The 15,158-nt window shown below is 39.0% G+C and overlaps 1 protein-coding gene across 1 annotated transcript in view; it reads right to left on the reverse strand.

Annotated features, from left to right (window-relative positions):
- Positions 1–15,158, reverse strand: part of NOX3 (NADPH oxidase 3) — a 39,050-nt gene that overhangs the window by 1,374 nt on the left and 22,518 nt on the right. The window contains exons 10-12 of the mRNA XM_065679094.1: positions 11,951–12,113; positions 4,590–4,736; positions 942–1,066 (exon numbers count right to left, since the gene is read on the reverse strand). Coding sequence (XP_065535166.1) covers positions 942–1,066; positions 4,590–4,736; positions 11,951–12,113 — 435 coding nt within the window. The remainder of the gene's footprint in view (positions 1–941; positions 1,067–4,589; positions 4,737–11,950; positions 12,114–15,158) is intronic.

The raw sequence follows: 15,158 nt of genomic DNA on the forward strand, positions 1-15,158 counted from the left end.
CAAAGACAGCGAAGAGTAATATTTCAACTATAACTTTGAAAGCTCTGTTTATGAAGTAGAATCCCTATAAATGGTCTTTCAAAAATAATATTTTCTACTCTTGGCCTTTTTCTATTTTTAATCTTTCATATTTCCTGATTGTATTTATTTTGATCTCCATCAAGTAGTTTCTCTATTACTGTTATTTTTGCACTTTTATGGTATTCTTGTAGCTTACTGTATTCTCTTTGATCTTATCCTTTTCAGCTTTTTCTTGGGTCTTTTTCATCTTAAAAAGAAAGTTTTCTTCTTTTTGTATCTCTGTCTGCCAAGCGCAAGCCTTTATTTTGTATGAGCAGGTAAATGTTTGGAAATCATAAAGAGTCACAAAGATTCTGGAATTTTCTACTGCTGAACACAAAATATTTCAAATTCTTGCTTCAAAGGCTTCCAGGTACAAAGAAGCTTTTCTCAGACCAGTAGTGAATCCACCAAGTTCAAATGAACTGTCTTTGCCAGCAGAGATGAACTAATAACAGAACAGCATAGTCTTGCAAGAGCAGCCAAATATGTTAGGGAACAAACATATCCTTGACATCATAAGAAAAAAAATCACAGTTTATCTCTTTAATAACCATCTTCAAGGGAAATTAATGCTACTTTGTCCTTTGTGCAGAACAGTAATTGGATTGTGTGTTTCAATTATATCTGGACAAAGGCCAGGATATTGAAATACTTCTAAATATTAGATTTTCTTGTCCAAAAATTAGATTTTATTGGCATTCTCTTTCCGAGATTTCTTCATTAAAAGCTTCATTAAGCATAAATCTTCTTTCCACACAGGAAAAAATGAAATTATTTTAAAAGGGTCATTTAGAAAGGTTTGCCCTCCCCTTCTCCCACTGTTTATGCTGAGAGAAGAGTTACCTAAACAAACTTAGAAGCCAACCTACCTTACTTACCTAGGATGGCTTTCAGCTAGTTGCTTGAACTCATTGTCCCAGTTTGGCCTTCCATAGTAGGTCTTCTGTCTCAATCCAGTAATTACGTCCATCTTGTCATCATAGTGTAGGGCTATGTGAGTAGCCTAAAGGCAAATTTACAAGATAGTAATTTTAGAGTCAACAACATATACTCCAGGTAAGAGGAGAGAGCAATATTGCTGCTTAGCTGTGAGAGATGCAAGTATTAATGAGAGAAAGGAAACTGTACTTATCAAATGGCAGGAGAGGCAAAGAGGAGAGGAGAGGAAAGGAAAGAGAAGTATGAAGACAGGCTGAGGAAGTTGGGGCTTTTCAGCCTGGAGAAGAGAAGGCTGCGTGGGGACCGAATAGCAGCCTTCCAGTACCTGAAGGGGGCCTATAGGGATGCTGGGGAGGGACTCTTTGTCAGGGACTGTAGTGACAGGACGAGGGGTAATGGGTTAAAACTTAAACAGGGGAAGTTTAGATGATTGGATATAAGGAGGAAATTCTTTCCTGTTAGGGTGGTGAGACACTGGAATCGGTTGCCCAGGGAGGTTGTGAGTGCTCCATCCCTGGCGGTGTTCAAGGCCAGGTTGGATGAAGCCTTGTGTGGGATGGTTTAGTGTGAGATGTCCCTGCCCATGGCAGGGGGTTTGGAACTAGATGATCTTGAGGTCCTTTCCAACCCTAACTATTCTATGATTCTATGATTCTATGATTCTATGATTCTATGAGTGGAGTGGAAAGAAGGGGAGACATTCACAAAGTTACTAGAATTGTGAAAAGCTCTTCCAAAAGTGCCCAAGACCTTAAAGGAGTTAGGTTTCCTGAGATGGAATTTTTGAGATGAGCTGGGATTAAACACCTGTCTTTGTTAGCCCGGGCCTAAGTGCCTCAATCACTTTTACAGGCAGCTCTCAGCCTTTAAATATCTCACTCTACACTTCCTTCATTGCAGATCCTGAAGTGACAGTCACCATTTTAAGGCTGAGTTGGAGTTTAGGAAAGGGAGTAAAGTGTACTCTAGTAGAGTTTGACAATAAATATTATCAATTACGTGCACTTTAAGTAAGTACAGAGCATTTTGCTGCTGATGGAAGAGATAGCGGATGTACCAGCTCAGCAGGGATAAATCCCTGAATGTTTTGACTCTTTTGCTTAGGTGGAGGCAGGTGCAGAAAGTGGATCATCTCAGGTGAAGCACTGAACTAAGTGAACTGCACAGCTCCCAGTGCCAAGAAAACAAATCCTGATTTTCATGATCATTTAGTGTCTCTCATCCCCTATGCTATGCCCATTACTGTGCTATCTGAGTACTTCTTGGATGCATTTAAAAACAAAACCACCATCTATCCTAATTGTGCTGTGATTGTGTAGGAGTAATACGCTTGTTTTCACTACAGACTATCATCATTACTATCACTGTCAAGAAATTACCAGAGCAAAGCTAAGATAAAAAATGGGCTTTGTGTTTAGTTCAGGCCCTAGCATGAACTAGGCATCATTATAATCTCTTGCAGAAGTGGTTGCTGAAATTTATTATGGAATATTGTTTATTTCTTGTGCTAATGAGTCTTCCATGTTGCTTAAAAACTCAGTCATTCTGGTCGAGCACAGTTGTCACAAAAGGTCATGTTTCTGAGAGGCTCTTGTTAGTTCAGGCCAATGTCATGGACAACTTGGAATAGTCTAAGAAATAACTGAAAGTACTTGGGGGAGTGGGAGGTGGGGAACTGTGGGATTTTTAATCTTTTACAGTGAAATTTTGCCACTAAGCAGATGGGCTATTTCTGTCCACATTAAGTGGAACTTCTCCAGAAACATTGGTGTCGGCCCTTGCTATTGCTCACAGCATTAAAGTTGCCTAGAAATGTCAGGGGCAGCATAGGGAGCAATAGGTTGAAACAGAAGTTCTTGTTCAAGCAGAGGCAAACACATGCCGTAACTGCCCATCAGTTGCCAACATGGAATCCACAAAGATCTTGAAGCATTGAACAAATATTATATGCAAGGAATAAACACCTGCCAGTAGTGGAGGGTTTACTAGAAAGTGTAAATTGCCCCTCCTAACTGAGTTCAGCCTCACCTGACTACTGGTCAGGACTATGTGGTGAGACAGGGAGAGAATGTTGGTTTTGTTAAGGCACAAGTGAAGTAAAGCGTCATCCAAATATTACTGGTGCTGAAGCTCAGATTTTGAGGAGAGCTGAAGTGGAATTTAGTACGGATACAGTAAGACTTGTAAGAAGAAGGAGCTTTGTGGATGCCTGAAGAAGGTGGAGCTGTTACCCAGCACAGTTCCCTAGGGTTGGTCAAAGTAGGAGGAGTGGCCACTGAAACACATTCCTTTTCCTCCACAACCTTTTAGAGGTAGGGTGATAGAGGCTTTAGGGAGGCAGCACAGTTTCAGGGATGTTCCTATGTCACCTAACCAGCAGCATGGGATAACGAGGCAGCGGTGACAGGAGACTGGAAAATGGGGTTTGAAGAGAAGAAGGAGGCACTTCAGAAAAGTGCAGGGCACATGAGTGAAGAGTCAGGCATTTCAGCAAGAATAGATGTCTCCCTACCTGATGGCTGGCCTGATGTTTGCCCAGGAGGGAAGTGGGATGATGACAGTTGAGAGATAAGGGCAACTTTGTGTTTTGTTAGGTTCCTCAATAGTTTCCGTTAAAGCAGGTTTTAGGTAATACCCTGTGATATTGCTAATGCAGAGTGGTAGTTTCTGTAACTGCCATATAGTTCACAATGAGAGTAGATTTTTGTGAGTACAGGTTTATGCACATGCCTAATTACTTGACAGAAACCCTAAGGAAAACAGAAAGAAACAATGGTGGGGTTTTTGTGTGTCAACAGAGCCAGGAAGGAAAAAGCTCTATGCAATCTATTTTTTTAATCTATGCTAGACAGTCCTTCATTCAACAGAGGCAGCAGGAAATAAAACAGTAAAGACTTTTCTGTGAGAGTTTTACTGGCAGGTGCCTAACTGGTCAAAGTGTGATCCAAGTGATTCATTTAAAGAAAAGAGAAAGTAACTCATTTGGGTGTAGGTAAAGACTAAAGAAGTTGAGTAAAATCACCCTGTCTAAGGACTAAGTGCCAATAAAATTATGAGATGACAAATTTAGAGTCAATCAGAGAAAATGTCTTTTCAAACAATATGAATTAGACCATACAGTTTGTTGGCAAAATGTTCTGAGCATAGCAGGTTTCAAAAATGCACTGGCTGTATATGTGAACAACCAAAATTACAGTAAAGAATACAGGGTAAATAAAACTAACACTTTTTATACAACCCTCCATGTTTCAGAACAAAAATGCCAGAATCTATTTAAAGACCATTCCAAGGATGTGGACAAAGCGTCCCTTCACAAGCTCCTGAAAGGCTCTCTGCACTTTTCTGTGAGACATCTGGTAATCAGTGCTCCCCAAGACAAGATATAGGACTGGAAAGATGGCTGGCCTGATTTCTCCATTCCTGTTTTCCTAAATGCAAGATGCAAACAGACAGCTTGGTGTCTTTATATTTACAATCCTTCAGCTCTCTGCTCCATCCATCATTTATTCAACTGTTCCTGTTCCATATGTTACCATACTGGAAAAGCAAGGTACATTAACTCAGATTCATAAGAGTTTCATTATTACCTGACTTTCATCCCAGCCTGTAAGAAATATATGATAGCTTAGAAAATCATTTTTCCCTTTTTCAGCCATTTTTGATTCCAAATGGAACAGAAGATCAGCAAACCACTCAAATGCTGATGGGTCTCTACAAATCCAGTAAAAATAAACCTGTCAGATAAAAGTAAATAGATTTAACAAGAAGCAAAATTTCAGTCAAACTTCTTAATGATTGGCTCAACTCATTAATCAATAGTGTGTGACTCTTCTCCACTATAAAATATAAACATAATTGCACATCATTTTTTTATGTAGTTTCTATCTCTTAAAAATTTCATTTTCATCTTAAACATTGAGTTAATACATTAATGCACTAGTGAAGGTAGGCAGTGTACATCTCCCCCTGCCACTGCATCTCAACTTTGACTTACACTGTCTAATGCTGCATTTCTTGCAAATAACTTCATTATTCTTTAAAATTTTGGATTTATTTTCAGTTATGTTTAAAATAGAATTTCGGTTTCTCAAAACCTTAATGCCATAGGTTAACAGCTGAAGTGGTAAAAAGATAGAGTTATGTTCTTCAAGTCAGATGCCCTGTATAAAACAGGGTATAAAATGCCCCTACTTCTTTTATAATGTATTTCTTGTTTAAATTTGAGCACATAATTTCTAGAGAAACATGAAGTTCTAATTTTAAAGTTGCCAGAGGGGTAAGTTGAACCACTATCCCATGACCGGTTTTCTGTTGGTTGAAAACCTCCTCTCTATGAAAAATTTGCACAGTTTTTCTCATCCGGATTTCTCTAGCTTCATCTTCCATATGCTGGATCTTGTTACAGTTGTCTATTGATTTGGAGAGCCTGTTATTAACGTTTTGTTCCCCCGGTAGGAATTAGAGACTGGCATCTATATAGTCATAATATAATCCTCTCAATGATAAACCAAACATTCCTGGGATCTGTCGCTGAGAGACTAATTTTTCATCCTTAAAGTATTCCTGTGGCTTGTTTCTGTCTATTCCTCCTTGACTGCAGTCAGTTAGAAACAAAGCAGAGAGTTTAGCTGCTTTTTTTTTGGTAAGAAGCTAATTCATTAGGATCTTGGCATAGGGTAATGCTTGCATAGGGAATAAAGTACTTCAAACAAGATGGTTAGTCAGTGTCCATATGATGAGAATTTCTATTTCAGGAGTTATTGATGTGGCATTTTTGGCCGGATCAGCTGAGACTCCTCCAAGCCCTTTTTCTGCTCAGTTCTTATAGCCAGTTGGCCCAGGGACTGCTGTGACCACTCAAGCATGTGCATGATATAGTGTGATCTATTGCCCTTTACATGCAAAGCATTTTCTAGCTAATTAACTATGTATAAATGACTGTCCTGTGTGACCACTCCTGCATTAACAGTTTCTGCTGACCATTTGCAAATGTCTTATCTGTGAACAAGTGCATCAGTTTTGCAGCAGGAACCGTCTGTGGAGTCTTGGGACTGATGAGATTCCCTTCTCAGGATCTGAAACAAGACACTGAGACATAGATTGTCCCAGGCCGAGCAGGAGCTACCGCAGGGAGTCTTCAGGGCAGTCAAAATTTGCTACCTGGAAATCTCCTCCAGCAATGCTGTGCTGCACAGAGGAGTAGGAGCACAGCCCATCCCTGGATTTCAGCTCCATTCCCTGTCTCAGGGATGTACGGATGTGCAGTTGACTAGACTGGGAGTTCCTTCACCATCCAGAGGATGAATGTCTGAAGTTCCCTGGCTGTCTGTCTAGGCACCACCCTGGTGCCCGGCTGAACCACAATTACAAGGCAAATCTGACTGCCATTCTTAGAACCTGAATTCTGTAGCTCTTGCCACGCAATCCATCATTACTTTTGAAAAGAGGCTGCCAGACCTTGAATGGGCCTCCGTGAACAGTGTAATTTTGAGTGTAATTATTTTCATAGTGCCTCCAAAGAAATAATTCACAAACACAGTGGAAACCTGAAAATACACTATTTCAGGTTAAAAAGGAATGGCACTGAGGACAATGTATAAGCTTATAACAAAGGGGTGGTTGGAACTTGTTTTATTGGAACTGTGATTTTTATTTTGTTGCAAAATCCCTTCATTTCCTCCAACCCCTCTCACTTTGTGCTCAGCAGTCCCTCTGTCTTTTATTATACCTCAATGTCAAAGGTAACCTGAAAGGTCTGTCCCTAGGGCAATCACTATGGGAGCTCTGATGTTTTGGAAATTGTAGCCCTTTTCTGTAGGATCAATGAGATAAAGATGCATATTAGACACTTCTGAAGTGAAAAATCAGAGAAGAAACCAGAAAGCTATAAATTGGTTTCCCAAAGATTTAATATACTAGCTTGTCAGACTTCTGGTAAAGTGGTGGGAGAAAAATGTGGTAACACCATGCTTCACTGGAGATTTGGTGACAGAGACTAACAGTAATTCTAGATGTTTCCTAGATCTGAGTGTACTGTAAGGGACCATCTGTGGTTTCTGTGAGAAATATAAATTAAGTATGAACCCAGGAAACAGGGATAAAGTATTCAGGGTTAAGTAGTGTATTTTTACAGCCCAGGAATAGGACTGCCTGCAGAACTTTAGTACCAACAATCTTGGCTGTTTGCTTTTTCCCCTCCTGTTTCAATGTTTTGCCTTAAATATGACCTTACTACTTTACAGGGGTGTTGCTGTTGATTTACACTGGCATATGTAAGGAGGAGAAAGCCCACTCACTTTATAGCATTTCATTTCTGTGACCAACAATAGCATTATTTTAAATTACCCAAACTCGATAAGATTTAGAGCCTTAACCTTTACGTATATTTTTGTGTCTGAATCCTGAATTTCCTGCTTGTTCCACATCCCCAGCACCTCAAAAATCAGCCCACTGAGTGCTGTCAGTCTGTATCACACCACGGCTGTTGATTTGTAGTGAGAAATTTCTTCCCCCAGCTTCTACTTGATCAGCTTATTTCTCAAGTCTTTTCAGCAGTTCATTTTATGGAAATGTATATTTAGTACATGTGTATGGAGTGCTTCTAAATGAATAATGAATTGTGCATGGGGTAGCAATTGGGAGCATGTGGGCAGGACTGGGAGCCAAGCACATTCAGGGAAGGAGGAAGAAAAGCTAGCTGATGAGCTGAGATGATGTAGTCTTCCCCCAAATGGGGGGCTGGTTTCCAGAATATCAGGCTATGGAGCTTGAAGAATGCTTTTAGCTGGTTGCAAACCTAGCTGTTACAGTAACACCCAGTCCAACTGAATTGGGTTAAGCCGCCTCTGTCGCAGTCCTCTCAATAAAAGATGTAGCTTTCTGAAGCTGCAGTAATTCCTTAAACTCATCCCTGGTGCGGTTCTGCTGAAGCAGTACCCCTTGCACTGCTCCTGATTTTCATGTTAGAGGTGCAAAGCATTTGGTAATGAAGAAAGACTGTCTCTCTAAGAAGTATTTTGTACCAGGATTATAATTTTAGGCAGAAAAGAGGTAGTGAAGAAGGATGGCCTATGGGCAAAAAGTTCCCGTTCTCCTTAATCAAAGAGGACTTCTAGGTGTTTACAAAGAAGTCTTCCTTTCTTTACACTGACTGCCCATAGCATAGCATATTACACATATAATTAAAATACAATAAACGCACAATAAAATTAATCCTTATTAAAACTGTAGAATAAGGCCAGCATCAGTGCATTTCTATAATTAAACAATTATTCTGAATCTTTTCTTTTTCTTTTTGTAAGCCTCATGCTATTAACTGACTGCAATTATTTAGGACCCTTAAAATCTGGTTTAGATTTATTTTTCATTAGTCTCCACCCACCCTACCCCCATTGACTACATTCATCAGCTTGATGGCTTGCCCAAGTAAACTGTCTTAAATTTTCCAAGTGCTCTTTTTGCAAATTGAGTTAGATGCAGTATTGCTATTAATCAGATCCATAATGCAGGGTTATGAGTAGCTGCTTATGTCTTTAATACTCTGCTTTCTTATAATGCGTACATATTTATCATTCAGTTTCCCACATCCTGAGCGTTGTACAACAGATTAGAGCAAGAGTTCTGATACCTTCTTCCTGTAAGGTGAAAAAAGGTACCTTGTAAATCAGCTTCCATCATGTGGAAAGTCATTAATAATTATCTGTTGTTGACCATCCATCTGGTTCTCTCTGAAGACAGAGGTGGAGCAGCAGCTCAGGGCAAAGCCAGCTTTTCATCAAAGGGTTGTAAAAGGTGATGAAGCCGGGGATGCCCAGGGAGGCACCTTCATCCCTGACTTTTGTTTCTCCCTCTTAGGACTAGTCCCTGCAAAACCTTCTTACACATTGCACCTGAGTACTTCCCTGCAAAACCCCAGTCCTTTCTGCTCCTGAGTATACCACACTACCTGTGGGCTGCAGCATACCAGAAAAAGATCTGACATCTTCTTCAGCCTAATCAATGGATCCAGCGGAACACTAGAGGTAAGGTGCAACAGTGCCTGCAGCCTGGAGCATGCAGGGGAGGATGGGGGTTTGGGCACCTACATGAGGCACTGACTTAGAGCTAGGGTGGCAGCAAGCAGCCTTTTGTGTAAATGCAGGACAAGGCTTGAATTCATGCCTCTAAATTTGAAGCAGGAGTCCTAAACTGTTCTCAAATGCAGCTCTGAAAGATGGTTATGTTTGACAGAAAAAAGAGCCCAGGTTTTTAGGTCTCTGGGGGAAGATGTTTTTTGGGAGAAGGCTGTGGACTAGGGTAGAGCTTGCAGCAGAAGGTTACCTCAGGCAGGGACAGTTGGTCTCAAAGCAAATGGAAAAGGCTAGTTTTGTTTTCCTCACAGTCTGTAGTTGAACTTACTACCACAGCATGCTCTAATTGTCTAATGTCTGCATGGATTCAAACAGCAATTATACAAATTCATAGAAGAAAAAACTGCTAAGGATATTAAGCAGAGAGCTGCAGCTCTTGTATCAAGACATTACTGAACTGGAAGCCGCTCAAAGGTGAGAGAGTGTCCACTAAAGGCTTATCACCACATGATTTTCAGGGCTGTATACTTCTCCCTAGACGTTCATGACGAGCCACTGTTGGAGACAGGATATTGGGCTAGATGGATCTTTGGTGATACTCAGTAGGATGTTTCTTACATCCTTATATAGGTAAAAGTAAAAGTGGGTGTTTGCTAGTATTAGTGTCTGATGGATCAGTATGATTTCATCAGTTTCAGCATGAATTGATTTGAAAAATGAGACCACTAATGTGAAAGAAAGATCATTTTACGCATAACTAAAGCTGGTAGAAACTTTCCAGCCATGACTAGTAGTAGTGCCCTTCCTCACTGCAGAAAAATGACAAGGAAATTAAGGCTCTAAGGCTATTTAACTGTGAAGAATCAATTAGATAAATGTGTATTCCTTTTGATTTGCTGGGTTTTTTAAATTATACAGCTGCAGACATTATGGAAGCTATGAGTATATCTAAACCGTATGTGGGCAACACTGAGAAATATTAGTTCAATAAGCGTAATGATAGCTGTACTCAAATCAAAACGAAGTTGTTAAAAAAAGAAAAACCTCTTATTTATTTCCTTAATAGACATTTCTATGGTACTCATCATGGCAGAAAGAGAGTGCTGAATACTTTGAGGAAGATTAAATTATTTGTAATTATACCACAAGTGGAAGCTTTTAACCAATGGGAAAAAAATAAATGTGGAGCTACCCTGAGATTAATTGTTCTTACTAAGATGACTGCTAAATTTTTTAAGTATTGCTGTGAACTTCCCCAGGACCTTTCATCCAGGCTTTCAAAATATTTTACAAGCACCAATGAAGTTTAGCCTCTTAACACCTGTGAAAAATAAGCATCACTGTTCCCACTGCACCAGTAAGGATGCCAAGATACAGAGAAAGGACATGGAGAAGTCATGATACTTTTGTATTTCACAAGAATTCAGGAAAACTGAACTCTCTAGCGGAAAAAAATGTGGCAGAATGCACCATGCATTTATATTTGCAGGCACACTTACCCAAGATTCTCCCTAAGCTATGGATGAACACCCTGAAGTATATTATACTCTCAATGCATAGTTAAATTCTGTTATTTTCCCCATAAGATAACAGCAATGACAATAAGAACAATTTTACTTGTGCACGTATAGAATATACATGATACACATATCTAATGTGCATATATTTAGCTCTGCTGGAGACGATAATTCTGGTACAATCGTAGTGTTTGCAAATACACTTCTCTTCACATCTAACACATATTTTCATTTATATTTCCCTCCCTTCTCACTGCTTTTTCTGCCTCAAAGATCCCCCCTGGCAATTTGAACCTGTCCTCAACTGCTCAGTTACTAAAATCCCAGCTGCTTTTTCAGTGGCAGCTTGTCATTAAGATGCCAGTTTTAACACTCTTTCATTTAAAAAGATCAGCCCGTGGGTCCTGCAATCAGCTCCATATGTACTGACCCTCTCAGAGATCTCTCCACTCCAATGTAATTTCAACATTTGTCCTTAAATGTGAATGAGGAACAGTTCCTGATTCAGCTTTTACATTGGAAAATTAGCTAAAAGAAGCTCTAAGGTCCAGAAACTACCACTTATTATGATGGGTAGCGAACAACATCTTTAATGCCGATTTTCTTTTCTGTTACTCACTTATCGTTCTCCCTATTTCACCCATATTATCTCTTCTTTGTCTATCCTTCCCCTGTGCTGTCTCACGTATCTTTAGCAGAAGATGTGTAACAGGTAAGCAGATCGAGAGTATGTTAACTTAATTGGTGCCATCCATGCCTTACAGACCCCGATATATTTCTTCAACAGAATAATTAAAGTGGTTTAAAGCAGTAATATGCATCTTGATATATGCACCTCATCCACAGCTTAAATGCCTTTTTTTTTATTCCTTCTATGCTGGATAATATCCTGACTTTGCAAGGTGTGAAAAGCAGATAATGGTTACTGAATGCAGCATTCTCAACCAGGACAAGCAGCCAAAGGGCCTTCACGAAAACTAGGGCTGGACCAGGAGCAAGTGCCATCCTTCACTTCTGTCTGAGGTGACCTTGGAGGATTTATTTTTCATAGGAGAGAGGTCAGATTTCTATTCAAGCTCTCAGACTATCTGTGCAGCTATGAAAGACGTTCCATGTTTACCTCCAGTTGCTATTGAAAACTGAATTCTTCAGTTTTTACTAAAAACACTGCAGCTAGGGCTACCTGCTTCCTCAGGGAATGACAGTGAATTCACCTCCTGACACAAATGGAAAATGACTGGCTGCTTCTGAGAGCGAGTTAAAGCACTCAAGTGAGTCTCCAGCTCTGAACTGCCTCTCTCACCTGGTGAAATAGGCTTGTTTGTGTAACTTTTTGATGGAGCAATAAACTTCCCTACGTACCTTCTGCAGCACCAGTTCTGTGTTAGGGTTGCAGCATTTGTACCAAATGGATTTTAAAATAGAGGCGAATGGTGTGACTCCGATTCCTGCTGCAATGCACACACTCACTCGGTAGTGGAAGACATCTGTGGTTGCTGATCCATATGGTCCATCCACAGCCAGTCTACAGCAACAAGACATTTAGTCAAGGGTCAGCAACATGTAAAATGACAGAAAGGTTGCCATTTGTTGGGCTACATATTTTCAAAACTGACATTCTGTTAAAATAAAAGAGAAAAGACATGTCTAAGCTGGCACACAAATTACCCATAGAAACACATTTAATTTTCAGGGGGGGCCATTTAATAGCAAAGCAAATGTTTTTTCTGAAGTGAGAGAACAAGAGCACCCATGTGGGTTTGAGGCCTGGCCATCTATTTAAGCATGCAATTGCAATTTTCTGGCTTTCTGAAATGTGATTAGTCATATAATTGCGTGTCCAAATTTAGCTGTGGAATTTGCATATTTAATTACGAATTACTGAAAAGCATCCTGGTTTAGAGCTTTATTTTCTGTATTGTGTATATCAAAGTAAAGAGGAACGGATTATATGAATAATTTTGAAAAATTCTTTATATCTGTTAAAGTAATAAGAGAGAAAGCAAGAAAGAGGTCATCATATGCAAGGAAACCACTGTTTTCTCAGCTCTTTCTGAAAAAAATCCAATATTTTAAAAATACATTTTGGAAATAAAACTATATTTAGCATCTGATATAAAGGCAAAATATAAGTAAAAATGCTTGTTTATGTTTTTACCTCCTATAATTAAGGTTGCTGATGCTAAGGCCTTCATTTTGGTCAGTATTAGAAATGAAAAAGTTTATTAAATAATCAGTTTCATTCCTCTAGCAACATGAATGTAAATATATGCAGTACTTTGGAGATCTCTGTCCAGCCTGTCTTTACACAATGTAAGTGCTCTGGAAGATGGTTTCACTAACACCCAGTCCTTAGGAAAAATTATTTTTTTCCTTCCTTCAGATTTTGTATTGTTTTGTGCACTTTGTTACATTAATCATCTTTAAAATTCAGCTTAAATACACAAGAAGAATGAAATGCTCTATCAGGAAAAGAAGGAGGGATCACCAAGTAATTGGTACACACAAATATGGAGACACGATGTATCTGAAACCTTATCCTTGCTTTCTTAATGTGTGCCAAAGTTGTAGCAAGTATTTCCCCCTTCATTTGTAGTTGTCACTTTTATTTCAAGATTCCAAATGCTCTGCATGTGCTGTATCAAATGAAACAGCTACTCAGGGATGACTTTTGGAAAACTGGCCTCAGATAAAAAACAAAGTAATATTTTCTTTAAAATTGTATTCTTATTCAGATTATTGCCCAGTTCTTTACTTTTTAAGCACTTTTAACACTGTAAAATATGATTAATTTAGGGTATATATGTGAAGTGCCTAAGAAGTGCTTTTAGGTGAGCTTCCTGTGAAGTTCAATGTGGGTTTGGAAGCAATTCTCATTATTGTTAGTAGATTGAGAAAAAATTGATTGGGAAGGAATTTGAAGAGGTTATTTAATCTGTTTCTCTGATACAAGACAGGATCAATTATTTCTGAATCATTCCTTACAGATATTTGTCTCATCAGTCTGCTCCTAACTCCTTAGGTGACAGAAATCTTGTTACTGGTTTGAACACATTGCTCAACTGTAGCTAAAGAGCTTAGCCAAATACAGTGGCTCAGAGAAGTAGAGAGGAGAAAGCAGAGTAAAATAAACTGAGTTATACAACCCATTCATTTGATCTAGAGGGGGTGGGGAAAGGTAAAAAGATAGGAAGCAAAATGAAAACAAATGCTACATTTGTGCTCGCCAAGGGAGGAGTAGAAAATAGGGCTATAGACTGGTTCTAACTATGCATTGGATTGTCCGTATTCTTTGGGTCCACCTACACAATTTGATTATAAAGAAGCTTTATACCTTTCGGGAAGGCAGGAGAAGTATTTAGTTTTGGAAATGTAACAGTAATGGATTCTTGTACTATTTTTAGAATTTAAACATTTGCTCATCATCATGATTGTGTAGTACTCCTGACTGTAAGAGAAGCTAGATTCTTGGACAATGTGCTAAACCAGCAATTAAGTGAGCCAAAAATCCAAAAGAGGCATAATACAGAACTTAATTATTTTCACAGCAGTAGTCTTTTTTATGGTCTTATCTCTCAACTTGGCCATAAATCACAACTAACTGTCTTTGCTACCTATACATATGTATGTACCTTTTATTTTAGTCTTCATTTATTACTTATAATATAAAGAATTTAATTTTAGAACCTTACCTTATCATTCAGTTTCTAAAGGTCTTCTGTCCTCTGCTCAGTTTCTGCTGTTATTTTTTAATATAGTCACCAATTTGGTGTTTAGATATTGAAACCTTTGAAAAAGACTTTTTTTTTTTTTTTTTTTTTTTGCTTTATTGCTAGCTTAAATATTGAAATATTCTTTTTAATATATTGCAAGAAAGCAACTGAATTATGGCATTAGGCACCTTAAAAAGATTAAAGAGTCTTTATATACGACACCACTGTTAATTTCAGCTCTGCATTGTTGCCAGCAGCATTTGATAACAGTTTTCTCTTTCTCATTCTGTACACTGGCTGTCAATCACCTTGGACCGTTTTTGCTCCAGTTCTGCTGAAATGGTATACTTCTCATTCCAGTTGCCTTTAACAAAGGTATGTCTTTCGGCTGTAATTTTTATTAACTGATACAATGCAAGGACTAGAACAGACTTTCTTCTCTGGCCTTACCTTCTAGTATGCCTCTGTAGCTCAGTGGTATCTATAAGCTTTTTGTGGGAATGTTCTCTAACATCCAAGTCCCATTAAATTATATAAATCCAGTTAAACAAGTGCCTTTTGCCATTCAGTTTTACTTGAACTGCTTCATCAAAAGCAATTTTCCAGGGGGAAAATAGGCCTTTCAGTCCCAGGCTCTACACACTCCACCAGAATTGAAATGATCCTGTGCCAGACCTTCCTTTGCTGAAAATCGCCACTATGCCTGCAAGGAGCTACATGGTTTGAATCCATTATGTATAAAGCCAGATGCTTAGCTGGTGTAGGTCAAGGTGGCTCCATTAACTTCAGAGGAGCCCTCCTGACTTGCAACAACGAAGCATCAACATTTTGCTGGGATTAAGTTGTCACAGATACAG

This window comes from Lathamus discolor, chromosome 5, assembly GCF_037157495.1.
Source record: "Lathamus discolor isolate bLatDis1 chromosome 5, bLatDis1.hap1, whole genome shotgun sequence".
Taxonomy (NCBI): domain Eukaryota; kingdom Metazoa; phylum Chordata; class Aves; order Psittaciformes; family Psittacidae; genus Lathamus; species Lathamus discolor.